The 27015-nt window shown below is 40.1% G+C and overlaps 2 protein-coding genes across 4 annotated transcripts; one reads left to right on the top strand and one right to left on the bottom strand.

Annotated features, from left to right (window-relative positions):
• Nucleotides 1-208: 208 nt before the first annotated feature.
• On the top strand, nucleotides 209-27015 carry chrne (cholinergic receptor, nicotinic, epsilon). Of its 3 annotated transcripts, XM_042499173.2 has the most exons (13): nucleotides 209-364; nucleotides 934-970; nucleotides 20968-21101; nucleotides 21235-21279; nucleotides 21439-21548; nucleotides 21664-21819; nucleotides 22692-22792; nucleotides 22872-23072; nucleotides 24244-24358; nucleotides 24453-24567; nucleotides 24653-24860; nucleotides 25696-25829; nucleotides 25995-27015. In XM_042499173.2, the coding sequence occupies exons 1-13, from the start codon at nucleotides 242-244 to the stop codon at nucleotides 26160-26162; spliced, it is 1647 nt and encodes a 548-aa protein (XP_042355107.1). In that variant the 5' UTR covers nucleotides 209-241; the 3' UTR covers nucleotides 26163-27015. The 3 variants fall into 3 exon arrangements, with proteins under 3 accessions (XP_042355107.1, XP_087944736.1, XP_042355108.1); XM_088088610.1 differs by lacking the exon at nucleotides 21664-21819; XM_042499174.2 differs by lacking the exons at nucleotides 209-364; nucleotides 934-970 and adding an exon at nucleotides 15623-15828.
• gltpd2b (glycolipid transfer protein domain containing 2b) lies at nucleotides 3830-10497 on the bottom strand. Its single transcript, XM_042499176.2, has 4 exons — nucleotides 9882-10497; nucleotides 6926-6984; nucleotides 6573-6754; nucleotides 3830-6450 (listed from the first exon to the last, which is right to left on the bottom strand). The coding sequence occupies exons 1-4, from the start codon at nucleotides 9949-9951 to the stop codon at nucleotides 5832-5834; spliced, it is 930 nt and encodes a 309-aa protein (XP_042355110.1). The 5' UTR covers nucleotides 9952-10497; the 3' UTR covers nucleotides 3830-5831.

The following is a 27015-nucleotide window of genomic DNA, read 5'->3' as shown; positions in this document are numbered from 1 at the left end:
TGTTCATAAATAATAATAATAATAATAATAATAATAATAATAATAATAATAATAAATACATACATACATACATACATACATAATTAAATAACCCCCCCACCCCCCTACGATTCTTGAATTCCCCAATTTTCAAACGTATAACCAAAAACTAAAAATAAACTTGTTTTACATTTCGTCAACTAAAATGTGCGTCATAGGCGCACGACGTCCAGTTTACGCGGCCTGGCCTGGGCCTGGCACCATGGCACCTGGCGCAGGTGTTGTCTCTGAACCCCAAATGAGCTGGCTGGTCTCTCAGAGGAAAACCGCGACTTTAACCGTGCTTTGGCGGCTACTTTCGCCACAAGCGCTCCTGTTTGTTCCGGTATGTTTGATTTACGAGGAACTAGCAAACAACGAGAAGCATCCATTAGATGAGACTCGGACCATCATGTTTTTCTAAGAAAGTTAACAAGAAGTCTGAAAGATGCATTGCATGGTTGCACACTTCTATTCCAGACATGCAACTGATCGTAAAACTAGAAAAGAGAGAGATTTGTTGGACGTAAGGCACCAAAGAAAGCGATTTATTCTTGAAAATTCTTGAAACAAGTTGTCTTATTAATAAAAGCTGGAGCTTGTTTGTACCGGGTTGTTTCCAGGTCCCACAGTAAAGGCCTCTGATGTTAAAACTCATAGTTTTAAGATGAGTTTTTATATGATTCTGCTAAGAACTTTTGGTTTATAGTGCTGGATTTCCCCTGTCTCTATCACACTCACAACACGAGTTGGACGTGTTGTATATAGTCAGGTCGTATTGCACTTTATTAACTCACAGCTGTGTTTACATTTCTTCTTTTTTGGTTGAGAGCCATCATGTGAATGTGTTACGAACTCTGGTTGCTCAGTCATCGATGGGGAAGTGATCATGTTTACCTTCTGTCATTATCACAGAGAGGCAACAGTGCGAACCACCACACCATCATGAGAGGTAAGACAGAATTTTTCTTTCTTTTTTTTTTTACCAAATATGGCTCTTTCAATAGCAATGTTTGCCAACCCCAGCCTTAGCTTTTGAATATGTTCACAAATGGACACCACTTTTCTTATGTTTGAAGCCAAATGCATTGCCAAAAGTAAAAAAAACTAATGTTGTACTATAAACCAGGGATACTCACATGCTTTGCTTGGGGGGCCACATTTGCAAAATGAAGGAGGCCAGGGGCCAGTTGCAGCAGCCCCATACCTGTTTCTAGTTTTTTTTTGTTTGTTTTTTTTTTTACAATGTTTTCAGGACATTTGTAGGATTTTAAAATGTTTCTAGGGTTTTTGGGATGTTTTTTGGATTTTAGGCTTCTTCTATGGTTTTGGGGAATTTCTAGGATTTTAGGACATTAGGGGCTTAGATAGGAACTCTGTCGGGGGGTGCGAGGGATCCTCCACTGGCATGATACACAAGCTCTATTTTGATTTTGTTTTCTGCACTCTGGCACTTTATGTATACAAGAACAAAATCAATTCCCAGTAAATTACTTTACTTTTATTGTGAATATCACTACTATAAAGTAATAACACCATGGTCACGACTTTACATCCATACCACACCTAAGCAATAAGATGTAATAAGTATTTAGCGTGATGACGTTCTGTCATCTTTTAACCTCTTGTTAGCAACCACCTTTTTAAAGACACATAAAAACTTTATTAACTTACATCATTTGTGCTGTAGAACAAAACGTGAAAGTCTCTTAAGCTTGAGTTAACCGCAGACCTTATTTTAGGCATCTAACCAGAAACGAATTCAAAAAAACCCATTGACCTTAAGACATGGCAACCAGGGGTGCAAACATGCTAACTCATTTCCAGGTTTCAGGACTCATTCATGGGGGCGCTCTGTTATGATGTAGTCCCGGTAAAGATTACGCTGGACTGGCCATAATGCCAAAGTGGATTCCTTTATTGTGGTTTATTATCAATCAAAATGTAGTCAAGTGCAGAACAGCCTTTGTAAGGGACAGAAAAAGAAGCCAGAGTCAAAAGTAGTGTCAAGTGGGTGTAATCTAATGTAAGCTCATTCACCATAATCCTCACAGCCTACAGCACCAGTGGACAACCTGTGCACTCATGCTGATGCATGGTGAGGGACGCTGCCTTGTTTCTTAGAAGAGGGTGGCGGCTGAAGTGTGACTCGAGTTTTTTTTATGTTGTTTTTTTCCTTGAGCCTCCCTGAGTCACTGGACTAAAACCCTCTATGTCCATAGTGCAAGATTTATTTTCTGGTGAATTTTTAAATGACACATGTGGAAGGAAGTGATTTTGTTGAAATGTCACTCTTTCAAGCTTCAATTTTGTTTTTTTTCCTGACAGAGGCATTCATTGCATGAGATGTTCAAGGGTTGTTGGAAATCAAAAAGGATAATTTCTGCGTTTACAGTTTCTTGTCGTGATAAGTGGTGTAATTTTAGCTTAAAAAAAACCCAAAAAAAAATATGCATTTAAAGCCTGCTAACAGGATTTATTGATCAGAATGTATTCAAATTTAATGAATAACCTTATAAATAAATAATAAAAAAATTACCTTAATGCTATAAATAACCTTATAATATTGTAAATGTGTCCCTCCCCCGAGCAAAAAAAACCCCAAAAACATTAGTCTCTCCGTATAGCTCAAAAAAGTATTTGCCAAGCCTCTCATATTTTGCACCAACCCGTCCCCTCTCATGAATGACCAACGGTCCCTAACAAGTGAAAATCAAAAACAACAAAAAATAAAACAAAAAAGGTTAGGTTATGTTCATATATGTGAACTAGTGAGAATCTCTGCATTAAATCTTCACAGGAGTCTTAAGGGAAAGTGAGTACGTAGTGGAAATACCAACAGCAACATGTCATCCTCCTACGCACCTCACAGGTCAAAGGTCACAGTTTTGAAGTCTTGGCTTGGATTTTAGCACAACACATAATTGTTCAAAAAAAATCCTAAATATTCCTTGAACCAAGTTCAAAAATATGTGAATCATTTTTTTAGGGTTTGTTTTTTTTTTTCCTTTGGGAGTTGCTTTTATAAAGTCTGCAGCCGACCGCTTGACAAGATTACAACCGAAGTGTACTTCCGCCCACTGACCTTCAACCGGCTCCCGTCTACTGTTCAGTCCGTGGCTTCAGGATCAATCCTTATCTGTCCCGTCTTCACTGTCTCCTCCTCAGAAAGAGAGAGCACAGTCCAGGAAAAGGGAGAGAGCCAGGATTACGTGGCATTAGAGGTATTTGTGGGTTTAAAATAGCCTCATTGAGAGAAGCAGCAGTGACTGATACTTATACATGCTGTTCTCTTTGTTACACACACAATTTATATATTGTGCTCTTGAATAATCCACAACCTTTTGGTATTCTTCAGATCAGGACTTCTTCTATTATATAAACCATTATATTTTATATTTTCTTACAACGTGGATAAAATGAGGTGGGAGAAACTTTATATTTGGTTGCAAATCTTCCCATTTCCTCAAAATGTGTCCAGGTAAGAGTGCCACACAGAGCAGATTAAATCCTCCATGATGTTAGCAGAGTGGAGACTAGTCAGTGGCAGAGCACAGGAACCTCTGCTGGATGGTAGATAACATTACACAACAGTTCAGTGGCATTTAAATGTCAGAGTTATCACATTACCGGAGCAGACGCCATCAGAAAAAGAGGCAACTGGATTCTCTCTTCCCTCTTTTTTTTAACAGATGTTTATTCATTCTCAACATGATACAAAAAAAAAATGTATAACGGAGAAATTAATTCTCAACACTCACAGAACAGCTGCTGTGAAGCACCATATTTTCTTTCGTTAAGCAAATGTTGATTTTTTTTTGTGTAATAGCTCTTTAATCAGGATAGATTGGTCCCAGATTTTAGGGCTACGAGGCATCTAGACCTAGCCAGTTCTGAGGTAGCAGACTAAATCAACAAGCATTCAATATAATTAAAACAGCAGTCATTTTCAATAGAATTCTGAATGTAAAAATCACATATGGGCAGAGGTAGGCACAAAAATGTGAACTTTACAATCTCATACAGTCCATTAGAAAATCCCCTCCCCCTGATACAGTCTCCACAACATAATAAGCTTATCAAATGCTGTGTTTATTGCAGGGTATTGAAATGGGTTTCTTTTCATTTTATTGAGTCCACCTTCTTAAAAAAAGTCACAGTCTGTGTTCAGCCAGCCTAAATATATCATCAGCTGCCTTAAAAATGCCTCTTTAAGGGAGAGGCGCCCCCAGAAATTTTTCACGGGATGGGCATATGGCGCCACTGAGAGGCTTGGGGTGACATCGTAGACTGCATGAAATAATGCATGTGGCTACCATGACAACACCCACTGATTTGTTGATGGCTGTTTTGAAGTCTCAAGTTTGGCATTTTGGCCCTTGTCATCTTGGTTTTTTGGAGCCAGCAGTGACCATATTTGGATGAGAGGTCGGAGCTGTCGAGGAGTCAGGGGTGGATCTGACTCACAGACTGTTGCAACAACTTGCAGACAGCCTGTTACTCAAGCGGCCCTGCTCTTAAATAGGTGCAGCTTTAAAACTTGGAATTAGCTGTAGAGACCAAAACATTTTTTTTTTTTGAACCAGCCTGTAAACATGTTTATTTCTACTGTTAAGTTGGTCATTTCAACACTATGGGGATTTATCTGTTTTGCCACCAGAGACTATTCAAGAAACTGATAGTTTCTTTGGCATTGCCTTAATTTTTCTGCCTCCGAGGTTGCAACTTGGGGTGGCCATCATGGTCTAATCCCAAGTAGTCACATATTGCTGCTTTGCATTGGACTTCTGCATCTACATACATTATTATGCTCAAGTTATTCTTTTGCGTCAGCTATTTTCGCACTGGGATGTCAGTACCGTGATGTCAACACAAGCACATGGTGGGAGAATGCTGCCTGTGGTTATGTTTGAGCGACGAGTGATGCTGGATTTCCGCTTATCATGCGGATGTGGCAGGTGCTGTCTGGTCATCCGCCACCGTATATTGACACCGAGACAGGTTCTGTTCAGTGGGATATAATTCGGACATGAAAAGTGGCTTTTGGCGTTTGGATCTTACTCTGAAAGCACTGCAAAAGTGGTGGTATTTGACAACCTCAACTTTCACAACAATCTTGTCTTAATGTGCGATTCATTGTTCTTCAAATAGGCTGGTTGTCCTTTTTCTTAAAAAGACAAATAAACAGCTTTAATTTGAAGGAGAACATTGATTGTAAGGAAGAAAATACTTACTGGGAACAAGCAATCTCAAGTTTAGGGGAGAGTTGGTATCTACTGAACCCTTTCTTATACAGATATCGTGAGGTGAGAGATCTAGGGGCCCCTTTGAAAACTGACCATACCAGTTGTTACCTTTCAAAATTTGCCTACGTTTGGAGCATTATTTAGCACCCTTTTGGACAAGCTATGCCAACATAGTTGGTACCAGCTGATGCCTTAGGTTGTCTTGTTTCACAAAATGCTATCTTCATGCTAGATTTAAAAATGAGAGTGCCACAGCCTCTTAAAGACAGAAATATCAGCCTCCAACTGTTTTTGCCGGGGGGTGCCCCTGCTTTGAGTAGAGAAGTCATGTTGTCATAAAATTTGTTTAGGAATGTCTACAGACTAAAAGCAAACTAACTTTCAGTAGCAGTTGATTGTTGACGCAGCACTTTGGTTGGGAGGAAAAATATGGCACATGTGTATTTTAGCTGAAAAGGTCCATTCATGTTTCCTTGGGAGGTTTACACCACATTTGTAGCTTGATGTGTGATGTCCAGGATACCATGAGGACAGTGCAAATAAAGTCAAATCTGATGGTCCACTTTTCTATGGCAAGTCCAGCATGCCATTTTCCTCCAGGGCTTTCTGCGTCCTGTCATAAACCTCTCCTAAAGCCTGGACTACTCTGTTCAGCGTTGCGCTCATCTCCTCTTGGTTCTGCACGCACACCAGCCTGAAGAAGAAAGCCCGCTCTGGCATGGCGGTAAAGGCCACCTCGGCGGCCGTGCGGACGAACCAGGTGTGGTGTTCAGCGAGGGTGCTCTTGTAGGCCTCGCGACACAGCTCTGAGGGGCTCCTCAGCCGCCCGGCCACTGGTGTCTCAGCCAGCTTCTCCAGGAAAAGCTTTAGCCACAGCAGAGCGCGATGCAGACGCAGAAGCGTCCGGCATCCTGAGTCCGTCTGGTGCTTGAAGTCCACCAGTCCTCGTTTCAGCTCTACCCAGATCATGGAGCGCACAGAGTGGTAGGCACCAGTGTGCTGCAAAGGCTCCTGCTTGTCCTTTGCTCCAGCTTCTGTGCCCACGCTGTTTATCGAGTGTACATCTGGGCCCAGCTCTGCTTCAGGGTCCGCGTCTGCCAGCAGGGCCAGTTGGCGGATTATTGAGGTCTTGGTTTTTATCTCTTTGGATATCAGACCCACCATCGGGCCCAGAGCTTCCATAAACCTGGAGGAGTAACACAGAACAGGATGAATCATTTTACAGAGTCCATATTACACCCTAAACCATAAATGACCTGACTCTGTCCTGCGGCTGTAAACAAATCTATATCTCCTGCTTTATCTTACTTCACAAGCTCGTCCCAGCTGGACAGATACGGCTGCAGCAACACGTCAGAGGAGGAAGCCGGTGCAGCCAGCACCAGGTGGGAGAGCAGCAGTGACACCTGGAAGTTCTGACCAGGGCACCCCTCTATGACCTGTGGGCCCTCAGCCCCATCGGCCCCACTGCTGTTGTACAGCTGGTGGAGCTGACAGTGGGGGATGGGAAGTTTGTGAGCGTGAGGGGCGATTGACGGGGGACAAAGAAAGAGCGAGAAAGCGGAGGTGATTCATCACATTTAAATTAGCCATCTGCTCCAGAAAAATCTGCCTTATAGAGGAAATGCAATAAGTGTGTTATAATCTGCGTTTACTCTTACCGTATTCCCCTGATTATATCCTTTTAAACAAGAATCCCAGTGGTAATCCAAACTCCCCTCTGCAGTGAGACATTACAAAGAAATAATCCTACGATTAGTGTTTGTTTGCAGTGACTTTCCCATTGATACACGGTGCATTCAGCACATCGAAATTAAATATGTATGGTGTCCATTTCCATATTAATTATGAAGAATTATGGGTCAGTTGGACTCACAATTTTCACACATTAAACCCGTAATAACTAATTTCTTTGTGGCCACTTAGGGGCATTGGAAAGAAGTTTTGAACGCAATGTTGACATGTCATTGGATTTAGAGGTAATATAGTGAACTTTTTAGCAAACAGCTGCTAATTTCCACATCCATTATCATTATCATTCAGTTGGAGTCATGTTTCTAGCCATTCGGTAAATGTATTCACTCTTTAGTAGCTCTGTTTTTGGTCTCTGCCCCCTCCTAAAGAAAACATCTTGCTCTTTAGCTTCTTCATGCTCCAAAATGTTTACCACCTAGTCACTAACTTTGTCTATTTGACTTACAGTGGGTTTTTAGAGCTGTTCCACCGAAACCAGCTGCCTGCAATGGCTGAAAACCATGTCGTGAGAGCGTACTGAAATGGTTAAGTTGACTCGACACTGAGCTAAAACTCACTATAAAGCTCTCAGAAGCTGAAGGCTGCAGACTCAGCAGATAATTCTCTATACTCCCGCTGATATATTAACATTTTAAAAATATTGATTATAGCTGCTGTACATTACATGATAGTATACTTTTTTATGATGGTTAATTAAAGGCATACTTCACTACCCAAATAATAATTTAAATGTCAGTCACTCACCTGTTAAGTTGAATTTTTGAAGAAACTTGTTGTTCTCGCATGCCTCCGCAGTGAACGATGAATCCAAAAAACGCAACATTGTTAATTAATTGTATTCATAGGGCTCCACATTTAACAAAGGCAAAAATATATTTAAATATCTGTTTGCAAACTCTCACACAACTGGATAAGTGACACTTAGATTTTACTGCATGAGTTGTGTTAGTTTGTAAATGATGATTTGATATAGCTTTGCTATTGTTACACACAATCCGCCTTTACTTCAATTTCTCAAATTCCTTTTTTGGATTCTTCATTCATTGTGGAGGCATAAGTGAAAAATAATCTTCTTTATAAATTATGCATAAAATAGAGAGTAAATGACATACAAATCATTACTCAAGGGCTAAAGTATTTTGTTCACAAGCATCACTTTCATGTGACAGATCTGTTTTCCTGTTAACATGAAAAACTGATTATGAAAAGGCTGACTCTGCTTTCCTTACATTCTTGATTAGTCCCAGTTACGTTCGAGATCATCCTGTACATTATATTGGACAAAAACAGACATTCATGAGGCAGCAAATAACATTCTTCCGGCAGCAGATTTTAATGTTGAGTTGTAATCCTTTATTGAGCTCATTCCAGCATGTGACAAAGCTAACCCTGTTATTTTAATCGACCGTCTTAAACATTGACTTCCTCAGCACAAATCATGTGTGCAAGTTGCTCGGGTCAGTTTCGGACCATACTGAATTCTCTAACATGCCTTCACTGAGCCACGAGATCTGTTCAGACAGATTGACTGATTATTGTTCGATATAGAAAGATAAGTAGCAGTTATGAAAATTAATATTGTATGAAAGCTTTTTCACAGTGATATAATGTATATCTACAAATTTATATCAGGGCCATTCATTTGTGACAAGTTTGATGTGTCCCAGCATGCCCTTGTTCAATCAACTGTGGTATATTCTCAAGTGAAGTCAGCTTACTGATGTCAAACTATTTCTCTGTTTTATTTGGAACCTCCTGTCATTCCCTCAGAGGCCCTTTCAGACATGTCCAGACCACACACATTAGGGATCGGTGTATCCGAAAACCTTACAAAAGCTGCCAGCATAGAGTGATCCTACACAAGAGTCAATCACAGAAACATCCCAAAAAAAATCAGCCTCCAAACTGACCCTGAAACTCTCTGCTGCACTGCTGAGCCTCCTGTCAGATGTCTCAGCTAGTTAGCTAAACTCTCTTAGCTCAAATTAAACGAAAAGGCCGCTTAACAAAAGTGTATTTCTGATTTGACAGTGACCTACTGTAGATATTGCCAGAAATGTAAATAATGAGATGAAGTTTCCTAACTGAGTTATGTGTATGAAGATGCAAAGCCAGCTGTTTGTGCTTCCAACTGAGCTTCCCTTCCATGTCTCCAAAATCTTTAATTTAATCCAAGCTGGAGAAAAAGATCACATGGTCCCAGTATCAGCATTGTTACACAGCTTACCAGATTTTTCCCCAAAATGATTAAATGTTTACAGAACGTGTAGGCTTTTTTTTAGATGGAAATGGGAAGAACCAAGTTATTTTCTTGTAATGAAAAATTTAAAAATATTCTTTATCCATGTGCTATTCTTGTGTGTATTATAATTTTAAGCCAAGATACTTGCATACATATTCAAATAGACAAAGATTCATACTAAAAGTAACAGTTTGGTGATGTTTTGCATCATAAACCTTTAGATGACATTATACCATTATAAGAATTTTCATCTATAAAGTGATGTTAAAGTCTTATTTTAGGCTATGTTTTATCTGATGTGACTGAAACTAAGTTTTAAAAAAAAGAAAGCAAAACAATAAAAAAAAAGAGTAACTGCATTATCTCACATTCCAATAATATGTCAATCACACATTTACATCACAAAATACTTGTCAACAGTGATGTTAAAATGTTTTTTGAGCATAAAGAGTGAGCAAAAAATGTTGGGACCACCATGCTTGAATTTGCAGTCACCACACCATGTGACACATTCCTGATCTGGAGTGTGTGCATTTCAAACAAGGGAGGGATTGTATAGCTTATTAGTGCAACATAGAAAATACACACACAGACACACACACACACACAGAAATACTCACGGAGCCACAGGGAGCCAAGGAACAGCAGCAGGACTAAGATAGCAGCAGCCGCCTTGCTCTTAACGCCCATGCTGAACTCCAGTTTTGGGTCTGTCAGTTCTTCTCTTTTCCTTCTCTTTTATATTTTAATTCCTCTGTGTCTCACATGAGTCCTTGTCCCCTAGCACTGGCTGTCACCACAATTACTCCCTGCCGGACCCCTGCCCCTGACCCCCCTGTTTTCTTAAATCATACTCCTCCCCAAAACCTTAAATAAAAAGTTCTCTCAGCCATTATACCTCACAGAGCCTCGATCAATGTTTAACTCTGTTTTACAACAGCTGTGTTCCCTCCTCACTCTGTCACAAGTCAGCCTGCTGTTGCTCTTTCTTTTTTAGTTTTCCTTTCTCTGAATCACGTCTTTCCTCTCTGCTGTCTTTGTTTCTGACTGATTTTGAAGCTGCCTGTCTCCTGGTGTGTTGCTCAATCTGAGGGTCCAGAGATCAGCCGAGTGTGTGGCCACTGGCTGATAATGCAGAGCCGACGCAGCTTGTCCGCCAGTAACCCTCCTCCTCCAGATTCATCTTCTATATATGAGCTATATTCCTGGTCAGTTTCGAGTAAACACTTGCTCCCTTTCCTCTCCTCCCACCACTCTCCCGCCTCCCTCCTCCCTCCTCCCTCTCCCCGCTCCCTCTCCCTCTCTAACTCATTCACAGACACCATTAGGAGCACCACCGCAAATACCACATGTTACAGCAGTGCTGTCACACGTTTCTCAAAACATGCTGGTTTAAATGAGAGACATATGGGTATCTCAGGACACTCCCTCAAAGTAAACAAATGTATTTCCCAGGATTTTTAGTTTTTATCTTTGTTGCAACCTAAAGTAAACCTTTGTATTGATTAATTTAAAATGAGATTGCTTTTCCCACAATTTGTCTTTGGAGGCTGTACAGAGAGAAACGTGATACCAAATCCGTGTTTGTCAATGAATAGCAAAGTCTAACTAAGTTTATCCTAGCCGAGCAAACGAACAAAGATGTCCATTCATGATAATCTAATTCTAGGTATGACAAAAACAAAGCAAATCTATGTAGGACAAAAATAAATATGAAAAAAATCCTTTTAATTTGTACATAAAACTGATTATTGGAGTCTAAAGTCTGAGACATTAGTCAGTAAAAAAGGAGGAATGATGTAGTGTACGAAAGCTGCTCCCATGATTATCACCTCTGATAGTGATAATCATGGGATACCCGGTGATTGGTCGCTATCACTGGGTTTGCTGTCCCTGCGGTGGGGGGAGGTGAACAGACATTGAACTCCACACTCAAGCCAAACCACATGTGTGCTCGTGAAGAAGGACTTAACAATGGTATTTTGCAGCAGAGGAGCGGAGGGAAAAAAAAGTGAAAGCAGGGGCATTAATTACTTGGCTGGGAGGGGCCGGTCATGGGGCTTTTCCTCTTTGCAACCAATGAATGATCCCATCTGAAATAGGCAGCAACTGACAAGGGGAGTCTGTGAATCCCCTGTGAAAGCATGTGACCCTTTCAGAAGACTTGAACTGTTTGAGTACACATGGCTGGTAATCTCAGACTTAATGTTTTGATGAAATACTATTCATTTTAAAATATAGTACCTAAAAATGTATGTTTGTCTGTGGGGAAAAAAAGCAGGCAGCTGTCTGTTCTTGACAGGATGCACAACTGCGCAGTACTGGCAGACCAAAGCACATGGTATGACTTCACACTGTGTAAGTATGTTTATGTATAGGGGCTCAGTAGAACAGGAAGGAGGTATTTGTCACTGCCAGACTGGATTTTCCACCAGTTTGTGCACTTATGTTATAGAAACGCATCTGGAGAGTCAAACATTTGGTGCAGTTTGTTAAAATTGTCTTTTGGGTTCAGCAAACGTGTAAATGACTTTAGAACAGAAATCCCCAGCGCAGGATGATTTGATGTAATGGCAATAGAGTGCTCCAAGAATGATTCTTAAAGCCCCAGAAATGAGTTAGCATTTTAGCACTCCTGGTTCCCTCATCTTAAGGTCAATGGTTTTTTTGGTTTGCTAAGCTGGCTGAAATAACTATTCTGGTTAACACACGCATAATAGACTTTCATTTTTTGTTCTGTGACATAAAATATGTCATTAAATACTACATTCATAAATTGTGGCCAAAAGTGGCCAAATAAGACCTCAGAATGTCATCATGCTGAACACAGTCTCGTTGTGGTAGGGATGTTAAGTTCTGTAACTGTGGTATAGTTCATGTATAACATTGGCTTTTTACTTCTGGTGAGTAGGATTATCTTGCTGAACCAAATATTGAAGTATCATAAACATTTGGTTGCCCCAGAGTTTATTTTCTGCAAAAGTCCAAAACCCTACCGAAAAATCCCATATGCTTTCTGATGAGGGAACCAAAGCAGTGCTAACTTTCACATCAGCCTGCAGAAATATGTCATCCTTGGAGTACTCCATTGCTACTGAATCTTGTGGCAGTGACCCCTAGTGGTTTGTGTTCAGTGGCCAATATGGGCAAACATACAACGGCCTCAAATATTTCCGTCAAACGAAACGTCCTGTGGCTTCAGAACTGTTCATTTAAATTCGCATACGAAAAAATCCAAAGCAAAGACCACAACGAAAATGTCCTGCAAAATGAAAAAAACATGCTGTAGAAAGCCAAAACAAAGCAAACATGCTGCAAATACAGGACATTTCAGTGTCAAAAAGACACAGACGATAAAAAAACAACAAAGAAATGCTGAAGACAAAGAGACGCTGCATATCCAGTAAACAAAAAGGAGATTCTCCAGGCCTTTAGCAGAAGTGCTTGGTGGAACAGCTTGATTTCAGACCAGAGAGGGAATGCTAGCACTCGCTATACAAGGTTAATCTGTTGCTCTTTGTAATAATGTAAAAGGCTAAGCCAAATGTCAATATCAATATATACCTTTTTATGCAGGATGTGGAGAGCGGAGGCTGCAGTTGACCTCGATCATGCAGTCCCAGTAGGAGCATTGGCCAGAGGATGGGCTGAGCTTGGTATCGTCGCAACCCCCCATTATGACAAAGCTTGGGGAAAGGAGCGACCTCAGCTGGTCCAGAAAAAGGTGTAAGAACTCCGGTTGAGGAGGAGAGGGCCAGCAGGGCAGTGGGAATAAGGCAGCAAGGGTGTGAACTAGATGGGAGAAGGTGTTGGAGAGAAGATCTCGTGGAAAGACCTGCATCAGGTTCCTAGTCTTGGCCATCTATGACATCTGTCCAACCTGCACTGCTGGGGTGTGGTTGATATGTCAACACGCTCTCTTTGCCAGATAAAGAGGATACTCGTACACATCTTGAGCTGCTGTCCAAAGGCTCTGGGAGAGGGGGGCATATTGCTGGCGGCATGACCAGGTGCTCAAGACCATCGCTGAGAACATCTGCGCTGTCATCAGTCGCTGCCGGAAGCAAAACAAAATTAAAATCAGGTCGTCAGCTTTATCAGAGATGAAGAGAAGGCATGACTAACATTTAAAGCAACATAGGGGCTCTTCAGCTCGGCTCAGGAATGGCAGCTTAGTGTTCCATCAGCATATCGTGAAGACTAACCTTAGACTTGACATTGTCCTGGTTTCAGAGACAACCAAAACATAGTCCTGCTGGAGCTAACAGTGCTTCTGAGGGACCATGTGGAGAAGGCTTTCGAGAGCAAGTTGGAAAGTACGGGGATCTAGTCAGCAACTGTCACAGACGAGGCTGGACGGCAAGGTGCTTGCCTGTGGAGGTAATGTGCAGAGGCTTTGCAGGATAGTCCGTCTTCAGGGTTTACTCTGCACTTGACATTACAGGCAAGAGGAGGAGGAGGACCATCTGTAACAGCGCAGAGACGGCAGAGAAAGCCTCCAGGCGGCTCTGGATTAAGAGAGCGGATCTGTGAACGAGTGCAGCTAGGGCACAAGCTGAGGCTTGATCAACCTTGGGTCGCTTGAGCGAGGGGGTCTGATGCTCAAGAGACCTGAAGCACCCACTTTCCTCAGGATGCATCACTGAAGATGTGCAGATTAGCATCAGAAAGTGTTTTACTGCAAAGATCTCCTCTTTCCTCTTTCCATTTTCCAAACAAATACAAATGGAAATGTTTTTGGGGCTGTTGTAATGAGTTTGTCAGCTACTGTAGATACAACCCTGAAGTTTCAGACCTCGAGTTGCAGCAAGTATACCGTAACAGAGGTTTATATTCTACGAGAGAATGATACGTTTACTGATATGAGCATGACTGTTATTGCAACTCTATCTGTGGATGCACAGAAGGCACTGCCAATTTAAAAAAATGTTGTCGAGGCATATTCAAATACAGCTCTTGGTCCAAGCACATTAACTCTCTAACTCTCTAATGGGTTGAACTGAGGCTTCACTGGATGTGGCTGTATTTATAGCACTTGTTTGACTCACGCCTGTCTGACATTTTGCACCAACGGGCCCCTGTGCCATGTTAAAGAGTTGCCAAACATAATCACGTAGAGTTGAGAGAACAATTCTTGGCTTCAGCTGTACAGAGGAAGCTAGGAAGCTGGTTGTTGCGGGAAAACATCCACAGAAAACATATTTTAAGAATATACCTTTTTCTCAATATGCCCTAACCCTAACCCTAAAATACCTTTGACCCTCTGATCTTTTGATTTGCTAATGCTTGGATGAATCTAAAATGCACATTTTGCTACAGCACTATTCTGCAGCTCTGCTCTGTGGACGGAGTGTCTTTGAGGCCGGACAGATCCAGCCTCTCCTCTGTCTCTGAACTCTGAACTGAGTGTGAGACACACAATCTGCCTTCTGGAGGCTCTAGTTACCTTAAAGAAGCTCATCTCTGTTTCCCTAACTGTATATTTAGAAGTACATCACATACTGTGAAACTCACATGGCACATTCCAAAAATCAGTCTGTTGCCCTTGTCGCGGCAGAGTGACACGACTTATATTACTCACAGCACTAATAATAAGAGCAAATTTAGTCCCTGGATTTGAAATGAGTGAAATGCCCTGATTGTCTGGCGTGTACTTTTTTAAAATTACCTTTGTAGCAAGATCCACTTCTGTAAGAAATCCAAAAAGTTATCCAACTGATCTTGATCCAAGTTTCTGTCTTGGTGGAGTTTTATGAGTTTTACGAGCATTGTCCGCCCACAGTCCTCTAACCCCACCACACTGTGGTCTGCAGACACGCTGTCACTACTGAAGTCCTGCTGTTGAAGTGACAAGGCTCTGCTGTATGTATTAATACCCCTGACACATAGCAAGGGGAGAGCAGGTCTGCACACCTTGTTGCACCCAAGCGTGTATGTATTTCTGTTGTTGCTTTCTTTGCTCTCTGACACACACAAGTGCACAGCAACATATTAGCACATGGTGCAAATGCAGGACCAATGAAGAGTCAGCATCATTATAAAAATGTGCTGCTGGTGATTCTCCAATCAAAAATGACAAGAATCTGATAATATCTAACAAATATCAGAGCAAAACTATTAACAATTTATTGGAATAATACAAGGTTATTAGAGATTCATTACGTAGGAGATAAACAGCATAAGGTTGCACTTTTGCCTACATTTTGTTAAAGAAATACTTCAATATTTATTACTGCCATCACCACAGATAGTCATTGTCTAATGATCATGTTGATGGTTATTGTGGGTGACCGCAGTGTGACTTGAAGTCCTGGTTTAGTGGTTCCCAGCTGCTGTGTAATCTGAGCTACAGATAGCGACAGCCGGGGTGGGCGAGAGTCGAGGCGTTCTGTGGGGGGATTTAGGGCTCTTTCTCTCTGTCTTTACTCTCACTCTCTCTCTCTCAAACTTAATATTTGAATATAGTGCAGTGTCGTGCAGCGGAGAGGTCTTGGAACATGATGGCAGCATGCAGGTTTTGGATACTTTTTGGAGTTGTAACTATTCTCGGGACTTTAATGGTGCAGGGTAAGTGACGCAGTGGCAAAATTTTGGCACATCCTCATTGACTGGCTGGCTGCCTTCTTATCTATCAAATTAAATCTCTGGCTGTCACGTGCAGGCAGAATATCAGTGTTCAGAGAGACAACCACTGATCGGTATGACAAACAAAAGTTTCCATATTTTAGACCTCCTTAAAACTTGCGAAAACTTCTATACATACACTGTTGTAAATGTCAAATTGGTGCAGATGATAATTTTCTAACCAGCCAAGAATTGTTTTTCTTCTGTTGATAGCACATCTGCAAGCATAAATTAAATATATCTACAACGTATAGTATTTTACTAACTGCTGTAAAGTGAATACGAGTTGGCTTTTTGTGAACATCAGACCACGCACTTTATTTAGAAGCTTGTATGACTTGTATAAAATTTGGCATGCAGGGCAAACCATATACAAAGTGCACTTTTAATACTGGTGTCAACATGGATCCTCTGTTCCATAACCCGACCCATGAAAGTATTACTTTGGGTATTGTCAGTGCAACTTATCAGATGGCACAAAACATTGGGTTAGCATCAATAAAGGTAGAAGTGTGAAGCTGCTCTCGTTGTCACTGATGGAAATCTGCAAAAGCAGCAGGCCAGAAAGGCTACAGCTGCAGTGGAGGCAGAACTGAAAGACTGGATGTGATGAAAGTTTAAAAACATATAATTGGCCGTTCGGGAAAGAAAGTTGTGAATTCTCAACAGCTGTGGACAACTGCTCCTCGAGTCCATCTCCTTGGCAGAGGTCACTCGAGTAGTTTTTAAACACACAAGGCACAAGGTGCTGGCACAGACAAGATTCATCCGGAAATGTAGATGCCTTATATTATTGTTAGCACATTTCTCAAGTATTTGGGAGCAGTGCTGTTGGACTGATGTCTATACACTGCTCACACTACGTTAGGATGCTGGAAATAAGACTGAGGACATAAAAGGGGAAAAATGCAGACTCGTAGACAGGGTTGTAGTGTTTAGTATTGCTATGATGTGTGGGCATGCAGACATGAACACGGTTAAACATTAGTCCAGTGTAACTGGCTAACAATGATAACTGTTTTTTATGAGTAGTTCCATCTTGTTAAGATTACTAAACTTTTTAAAAGTTATTTTATGCTTCTTTATCTCAGTAGGTAGTTGTCAAATTTAGTCATGATTCTACTGGGGACTGAAGTTTTAAGGGTAAGGTGCTAAAAAGGAGCACACGCTGTATTAACTTACTACTGTTTACAACTTTACAGCTGTTCATTGGGAACCAACCTCGGGACATGTAACACTTGCACTGTTTTTTTATTGCTGTTGCATGCCGGTATTGTAGTTACTACACCCTTTTTAATTTTAGATGCATTTTGTTGTGGAACCAGGCCTATGGTATTTTCGTTGATGCTATGAGCTAACTAGCATTAGTAGAAGTTAGAAAGTTGGTCCATATCCAACATGGCCGCCAGCTCACAAACACTGTCATTTTACAGCTAAACAGTACACTGAAATATATTTATGAAAACATTTTAGTGATAAACAGGCAGTGAATCTTAAATTATATTTGATCAGTGACTGACAAGATTGACAGCTGAGGTGGAGACTCCTCTGATTGATTATTGCTGATTGTGCCGCGGCCTGATTCTAGTGAAAGCCATGAGAGGCATGAGAAGGGGAGGTGGGACTTGATTTTTTTTCACTGATTATCTAATCTCATGTACTTCTTTCAGAATATAGTGACAGTTTCAGCAAATATGACACAACGTTCTTTTCATGAAAGTTATCAACTGTAGCTGTAGCGGTTCAGCATCATAAACTTTTACCTTTGTAGCTCTTCCAAAAGATGAAAGAACGTTTTGCTGCCTTTTTATCTTTACTATTTAACACTAAGCTATAGACAAAGAATAATGCAATTCAACGGCTACCAGCAGCTTCTGGCAGCTTTTAAAGTGAAATGTTTTTGATTCATGACTCAGTGAATGACTTGATGTCATGAATCAACACAATTTAAATGTAAAAATGACAACTTTGACCACTCCTTTTGTTTTAGTGCCCCTCTCGTTTGACATTTGCTGATTGGGTCTCTGATAGATGTATCTGAATTTCAAGATGATGTAAGCTAAGAATACTCTATCCTCGCTTGGAGAATAAAAGTGGCGGAGGCATGTTATGGTGCACTCCGGCAGCACTATGCTCCCTAGATAAGCTTTTTACACTCTTACAGATAAACACATTATCGTAGCAAGTTACTTATCAAATTGACTACTATTACTATCATCATATGAAGAATTTGAGATGAACTTGAGTTGAGGCTGTTGTCAGCCATTTGATCTCTATACACTAAGAGCAACAGCTGCAAGTACAAACTTGGTATTAATTCAGACTCAGTCGAGGTGTGAAATTAGGTCTGATATTAGGAATGAACTCCTGCTAGATCAAATCAAATCCCTTTGTCTTTCGTGTTTAAAATGGTCCCGTGAATAGGAACGTGCATTGGACAATAACACACGGTCAACTCGGGTGAGCTTTATCGGGTGCTTGCTTTTATCAAACAATGATGTTGTAATGTTTATCTGCCTGGCCATGTTGTTCTGACCCACAATACCACCTGCCCTCAGGTCACCTTACATGGTCAACTCAGCCATATCATAAAAAAAAACATCTTTTCACTTTGGCAATATCATCCCACTATTATTTAAGACATTCAACCCATTTGACCTTTTGATCATCCCCTCAGTAGTCACCTGTAGGCTCTGCCTGTCGTTTACCATCACCACTCTCCTGTCTCTCTCTCGGTCAGCTGCCTGAAGTGACCAGGTCAAAGAGGAGATGCCAAACATTAACAGGTCTTTGTATTCCACATGATAATATAACTGATCCACGTGAGCTGGCTGACCGAACGGTGTTTAGAAGTAAAACACATAGTGCGCAAGTCATAAGGCATACGTTAAAAATGCAGTGTGTTTTTCTCACTGTTTCTCTGAAGTGACATTTCTTACTGTTTACAGTATTACAACCACAACATTGCTTCAAAAAACTGTTTTTGCAGATATGCAGTGGCAGATCTGACCTTCGGCAACAATTTTTGTTTATTTTTCCTTTTGTACATAAAAAAATCAAACCTAAGAGAGAATATGTTTAAGAGAAAGTGGAAAGGCAAAAGCCATTTGGGGCAAACAGAAGTTTGCAAGCTTGCACATGCCATATTCTTGTATAGTTTGTTTTTTACTGTTATTGTTCGTTAGAGAAATTGTTTGTGTCATTAGCTATTGTTCTTGTTTGTTATGAATGCAACAATAATAATGATAAGAACTTTGGGGGGGGGGGCTTTGTCCGGCACACTGATTAAACTGCCTATTATCCTATAAGGTACTTTTTTTTTTTGTAAAAGGACACAAAAACATTTAATGCAATTCTGTTAATAGTATTATAGAAATATTGTTGTAATGCCAAAACCTGATACAGTAGACAGGCTGCCATAAGGTCAGTATATATTTATTTTCACATACTACACATAAATAGGAATATTAGGGCCTGGCAGTGATTTTTCATAGTTTCTTTTCGTCAAGCTGTCAAACTTGCTGTGGAAGAGCTGCCTTTGTTTTCCTCTATGATGAAATTTGAGTAAGACTATGGATCTGTTTACAAACTCAAAGCTATATTGGCCTAAAGGGATGCCACAGTGAAACACAGGATAAAGTGTTTCTCATCAATGTGTCAAGTGTAATATTTAAAAATATTTAAGAATTTCTAATTGACAAACCCTTGGGAGGTGAGACATCTCACCACTGTCATTGTTCTGCCTATAACACAGATGGTCCCATGGGAGAGTTGCAATTGTGTCTCAAAGGGACGTGACATATTTGTGTCTGATTTGAGCAGACCGATCCAAAGAATGAATCGCTCACGGGGGACGAGATCATTACAGCTTTGTAATATGTGGTACTGTCAACATTTACTGCCTAATGATGGTATTGATGATTATTGTAGATGACCTGAGTGTGACTTAAAGTTCCAGTTTAGAGTTTCCCAGCTGCTGTGTAATCGGAGCTATGGATAGTGACAGCTGGGAGGGAAGAGGCAATGTGTCGGAAATAACCTCTGCCTTACTCTCTTAGTCTCTCTTCAGGTTTATACTGAAATAAAGTTAACTTTTTGCCTTCGAAAAGTTTCATTGATTTTTGGTCACCTGTGTTTTTGGTCCCTATGATGATCTGAGACATATCTACCCATTTGTTGTTGCTGTTGTTTTTGTTGTTTTAATGGATGGACATAGTTTACCAGGACTGTTTCTGATGTTTCCCCCACTCCTGTCATCATTCAAGTTTTCTTGCGCTGCATTCAGATGCATTTAAACCTTCGAAATTTAACCAAATTAGCGTGATTTCCTTAGAAAAATGGGAAAAAAGGCAATGAGCAAGAAATGTCCTGCAAAAAAAAAAGATTAAGAAAATTTAAAGATTCTCAAAAAATAAGGAAATGTTTTATTTCTAATAATATGTTTAAAATTATGCCACAGAAAATGAATACATTGTAGATAGTAAATAGTTTTAAGAAGCAGCTCAATACCCATTTCTATGCTTTTAACTAGTCCAGTCGTCTAATTCATTTAATCACATATTATGGTTTTGCTTTCTTAAAAATGTTTTATTCTTTTAATGTGCTTTTATAATTTTACTCTTGCACGTTTCTCATAAATTGTTAGGTTTTAAATTTTGTATGTAAAGCACTTTGAGCTGCATTTTCTGTATGAAAGGTGCTATACAAATAAAGCTTATTATTATTATTGTTATTATTACATTAATTATTTAATTTAATTTCTAGTAACTTTTTTCCAGGTACTTTTCTTCTTTTTTTGTCTTATTTTATGGTTATTTTATTTTTGTTTGTTTTTTTATTTTTCCTTTTTTGGCTTAATTTTGGGTAATTTCTGATTTACAAACGTTTCTTCTTTCACAAATGTCATGCTAACTTTTGGGCCGTTTCTAAAGTTGCTCATCGCCCTTCCCCCATTCAATTGAAAGCAATCAGGACAGTTTTCTTAGGTTTCAAAGTGTTAAATACTAATCAGACATAATTCCAAGACATGTGCACATAAACTCTGTATAATGTATCTGCAACAATCTATTTTTTGTCATGCAGTGCAGTGTAATGAGGAGACCGAGCTGATCAGCAACTTGTTCAAAGGCTACAGCAAGAATATTCGCCCCGTGGTTAAACCTGAGGACAAGTTGGATGTTCAGATCAAGCTGACCCTCACAAACCTTATCTCCCTGGTGAGAGCTCACTCTTCCTACCTGTTGCTACGAAGCCTGGCTGCAGCACCCCAAAACACCCCAAAATATAAGTGATTCTAAGAAATTAGTACGGACACTAGTTGACACCTCCACTTCTTCTCTTTTACTGTAGAATGAAAAGGATGAGACTCTTACGACCAATGTGTGGCTCCTGATTGTGAGTTTTCCCCCTTTTCATATGTTTTGTTTTGTTTGTGCAGGAGTTTTGGTAGTAAGTATCCATTTGCCCACCAGATTAGGTCCTTCTCTCTTATGTCCTCATTTTTGTCTAGTTTTTGATGTCACTGGTGACCTCTCATTCAAATGTCATCTCCAGACTTGGACTGATTATCGCCTTGCCTGGAACGAATCTCAATACTATGGCATTGGTGTAATTCGTATCCCATCCAGCTCTGTTTGGCTTCCTGACATTGTTCTTGATAACAAGTAAGGCAGTAACAAAAGGAGTGAAATTTTGCATTTTTCCCTGCTTTCAGTGTTATCCTTTTTTGTGTAAAGTCTTATGTCAACTGTTTCTGTTCTTTATCCTCAATTTCTGCAGTATTGACGGCAAATTTGATGTGGCTTACTACGCCAATGTGTTGGTCTACAGCAGTGGATATATGTACTGGTTGCCTCCTGCTATCTACCGCAGCACTTGCGCCATTGAGATTACCTACTTCCCATTTGATTATCAAAACTGCACGCTAGCATTCAGGTGTGGTAAAACTGTCTCATTTTGAAATATAAAATAGAGTTACTAATAAATCAACAATTTTACATAGTGTATATAGATATATATGTGCTGCGCCCTCTAACAGGCTTGACAAATCTTTGCACTCCCCACACAGGAGGGATGAGCGATACCACTTTTTAAATTAGATATTAATTCTTTTTGTTACAGTTTTAACACGCATGTGATTTGTAAAAATTAGGATCATCTTTAGAAAAATAAATCGTTACACTTAAAGGAGTCCTTCACCCTCAAAATGAACATTTATATATCAACTAGGCATGCCTTGAATTAATTAAGAAAACTGGCATGTCTCCACTGAAAATGGCTCACATACTCATTTAGTGATTGTGGAACATGTTTAACAACAGCAAAATCATATCAGAATTCTCACACAACTCATGTAGCACAATCCAAGTCTCATTTACCCAGTCATATGCTCAGTTGCCTACTTCAAAAACACATGCATTTTTGTTAAAAACAAAGCAAAACCTTGGAAGTGGAGTCAGGCTTTAAAGAGAACATAGATAAGTTTCACTTTAATTTCACTTTTATGTAGTTAGATTTTAGTGAAAATGTGTTTTGGAAGAACTGAGCAAACAGCTGGATAAGTAAGATTTTGATTTATACTGCACAAGTTGTGTGAGAGTTTAATTCATGTTTTCATATAGTTTTGCTGGTCTACAATGAATCAATATTTCCTGCGTTTTCCTTGGAGATGTGCCAGAGGGTTCAGAGATAGAGCCTGGATGGGTCAAACAAGCATGGAAAATCCATCACAGGGCGACGCGCATGCTCGTAGAACTGGGGTTACATCCAGCTATTTTCTCTTCTGTACTTAATGCCGTGACCACTAGATCCCAGACGTACAGTGCCAATGAAGTAGACCTCTCCTTGGCTGTTGAAGACACGGGCGAAACTATTGAGTGGGTAGACATCGACCCCGAGGCTTTCACAGGTGGAGTGCATCCGCATTCAGTAGTCCAACGTTCAAAACACACAATTCCTCTCCAGCTTACTATGTTTTCACCCCACAGAGAATGGTGAGTGGGCCATCGTCCATCGTCCAGCCAGGAAGATTATCAACAAACGGTATTCTCCAAATGACCTTGAATATCAGGAGATCATTTTCAATATAATCATCAAAAGGAAACCCCTCTTCTATATCATCAACATCATCCTGCCCTGCTCACTCATCTCCTCGTTGGTGGTGCTGGCCTACTTTCTTCCTGCACAAGGTCAGTAATGCCCTTGTCCAGTTCCCTACAGGATTTATTATACAGACTGTTATTGTTTCAAACGGGGCAATATTGCAAGGATCTTATGAAATACCGAGTCACATAATGTTTTGTAGCTTGGATATAAAACAAAAAACGAATATATTCTATTCTCTCCTATACTGGCCATAATAAAAATGACCAGAATTCCATTGGCTTTATTTTATAAGCATTAAAATGGTTATTCTAAGACATAATTAAAAATTGTATTTTCTGTCTTTCTGATTCTATTTTCTGAAAACATTCAACAAACACTGGTATCCCTTTGTGCATTTGTTTTCAGCATATTGTTGTATCTCTAACTGCGGTCAGATGCTATTACGTTTCATTGTAACTGCTGCATTTAAAAAAAAAAATATATATATATATATATATATATATATATATATATATATATATATATATATATATATATATATATATATATATATATATGAAATATGCTTTGTAGCGTCCCAGTGATGGCAGGTCAGTCATCCCCAGCCTGAACCAAGTTGGACAACATGAACAAGACTTGACTTGTTTCTTCCGGCAAGCAGAGTTTGGGTCAATTCTGGGCCAGGTCATTTTTGTAATGGCCAGATGATGGCAGTGTTGGCAGCTGGACTCGGAACAATTCATTGGTTCTTATTCTGGGGCGTCAACATGGGCACAGCCTGACTTAAATTTTCCAGCAAGCCGACTTTGGGCCGACTTTTTTTTATAATGGTTGAGTAATGGCAGAGTTGGCAGCAGGAATGGGTTGGGCTTATTTGTCCTGGTTTTGTGGCGTCATTCATCTCAGGTCTCAGCTGAGTTGGGCACCTGCACGCAGCTCAGCTTATTTCTTGCCGACTTTGGGCCGATGCCGGGCCAGGTCATTTTTTATAATGGCACTGTGATGGCAATGTTGGCAGCCAGAATTGGGCCAGCTTTCTGGCTTAATGTCTCAGCCAAGTCAGGCAACCAGATGTGGCCCAGCTCTTTCTTCCAGCGTGCTGAGTTTGGGCCAATGCTGGGCCAGGTCATTTGGCTATCTGGGATCACTGTAATGCATTGCATGTAGTGTTTCAGCACAGAGAATGTTTCAGGAGCCAAAGCGCGGGCATTTTAATGTGGTGTGTCTGCTAAGATTCTGTTGTCTCCTTCACAGCCGGAGGACAAAAGTTGACTGTGTCCATCTCTGTGTTGCTGGCTCAGACTGTCTTCCTTTTTCTTATTGCCCAGAAGGTCCCTGAGACTTCTCTCTCAGTGCCCCTCATCGGCAAGTAAGTCAGTGTGTGTTCTCTGCTGACCTCTGCTGGTTATTTTTTCTTTAATGCATACAGTTTGAGTCTCCAACACATATTTTGTCTTTCTCAGGTACCTGATCTTTGTTATGTCTGTCACTACACTCATTGCCACTAATCAAATTGTGGTGCTGAACTTCTCCCTGCGCAGCCCCAGCACTCACACCATGTCCCACTCTATCAAACATGTGAGTGCATCCTCTGCAGCTGGGTCACATTTGTCTTTTCAAGAGTGATTTTATGCAAACTCACTACCGTTACCTTTTCTGCCAGCTGTTCCTGGAAATGGTCCCACGCTTCCTGGGCATGTCCCCACTGGTGGATGACAGCGATATGACAGCAGAGGTAAACGGAGTGAGGGAGCGGCGGCGCAGCTCCTTTGGCCTCATGCAGAGAGCAGAGGAATATGTGCTGAAACAACCTCGCAGTGAAATGATGTTTGACAAACAAAGAGAGAGGCATGGTCTCAAAGGAACAATTGGTAAGACGTCTAGTCCAAAACTGACCCAGCTCCAAAATCTTTTATGCTGTTTGTTTTTAACTTTTTGCTGTTGTGTTTTTAATCTGATGTTCTTTTATGTGAAATTAGTCATGCTGCTGTCTTGGCCAGGACTCCCCTGAAAAAAAGTTTTTGAATCTCAGTGGGACTATTCCTGGTTAAATAAAGGTTAAATTGAAAACAATAAACAAATAAAAATAAAAAAATCCAGCTGTGGAAAGTAGCTAAATTGACCCTATTTACATGTTATGCTACTTTATATTTGTACTACATGTGTACATGTCAGAGGGAAATACTATACTTTTTACTCCACTATGTGCATTTCAAATGTTTACTTACTTTCCAGATTTAGATGACAATAAAAAAGTAGAATCATTAAATAAATTATATTATTACCACATGTACATAAAACTCTGCAGGGTGAAAATCACAAGCTATCCAGTATGATATTATATATAAAATATCAATAAATGCAATCTCAATGTGATATAGACCGTTTGTATCACTAGTATTGTACTCTGTGTGTGTGTGTGCGCGCGCGCTACTTTTCCGTAAGTAAAAGATCTGAGTATTTCTTCCACCACTGCTAAAATCTGACCAACCTTAAGGTCCCCAGTCTGATTTTCGAACACATCGACATTTTTTGTATAGGTTGGTATAAGTATTACGACACAGATGATGTTTTCTGTGTACTTTGTATCCCATGTATTCATATCTCTTTTATTACAGGTGTACTATATGTCATTCAACCCCTGTATTTTTGCCTCATGAGTCATACTTGTGACTACGTTAACTCTCAGTGTCTTCTTCCCCCTAGTGGATAATATTGATGTCAGCAGCACGGCCAACCTGTATAAGAGTCTGGCTCAAGCTGCTCCTGAGATCAAGCAATGTGTGGATGCCTGCAACTTCATTGCTGAAAGCACGAGACAACAAAGTAACATTGGATCTGTGAGTGTCACTTTACACTTCATCTAACATCAGCAGTTTGTATATGTTTTGGATGTGTCTATTGATTACATGTCTTCTGGTCTATGATTTTTTTTAGCAATTTGAGCAACTGTTAAACTCTTACTTTGGTTATTTAATCCCTCTTCACTTTATTTCTAAATACAGGAAATTGAAAGCTGGGTACTGATCGGGAAGATGATCGACAAGGTGTGTTTCTGGGCTGCCATCCTCCTCTTCACCATTGGTACAGTGGGGATCTTCTTACAAGGACACTTCAACCAGGTGCCTGAATTTCCATTTCCAGGGGAGAGCAAAAAATATAGTCCAAGTTAAAATAATTTTAAAAACAACCCTTTTTGCTTTGATGAAACCTTTCCAAGGGTCACTGTACCTCATGCTGTCTATAAGGATGAGCGATCTTGCTCATTGAGTCCCAGGACCAGATTCAGGGTTGAGTTAGCAGGGCTTTATATCAGAGATTTAAAAACAATTCTGTCTGTGATCATGTTCACAGCTCATACTTATCTTTGTGAACACTTGTCAGGCAGCGGAGGGTTTTCCATTCTAACTTACAACTTCGTTTTGAGTTCTTCATCTTAGTGTAAGTTCTTTGGATGTATACATTAAATGGGTGATTCAGGTCTACTTAAAAAAAGGATGTTTTAAGTCATAATTATCATCAAGTACAATTATCATTTGCTTTTTGGAATAAAAGACAATAGCAAAAGTGTGAGTTTAAGCAAGATCAGACTTCAGATCAGGGGTTTACTTGAAGGAAAATGCTTATTCACCACTGTGCTGAGGAAGTTATTTCTTTTGCAGCCAAATACCTTTCAAATTAAAATTTCAATGGCATTATGAGATGTCTGTGTGGCCAAAGGCAATGTCTAGAAGTGTACTCATAAATAACAATAAAGAAGGTTCATTAACTGTTAAACAGATTTTATATACACACACAGTGAGCTCAAGTGACAAGACTCAACCATGTTGCACATTTTAAAACATATCTGCAAAAAGTCTGGATAAGATTCCCTGCATGTACTATGTCTTATGTGGAGAAAAAGCCTTATTCTTCCTATAAATTATTCATTAGAAAGTCTTGTTAGGAGTAGATGGCTCAGAAGGACTTGTCTTGATTTATTGTGCAATGTTTTTTAAATAAATATATCATTTTTGTGCTTTGTGA

This window comes from Plectropomus leopardus, chromosome 15 (assembly GCF_026936395.1).
Source record: "Plectropomus leopardus strain MGB_pleo_1.0 chromosome 15, ASM2693639v1, whole genome shotgun sequence".
Taxonomy (NCBI): domain Eukaryota; kingdom Metazoa; phylum Chordata; class Actinopteri; order Perciformes; family Serranidae; genus Plectropomus; species Plectropomus leopardus.
This window is presented reverse-complemented; position numbering and strand designations above follow the sequence as displayed.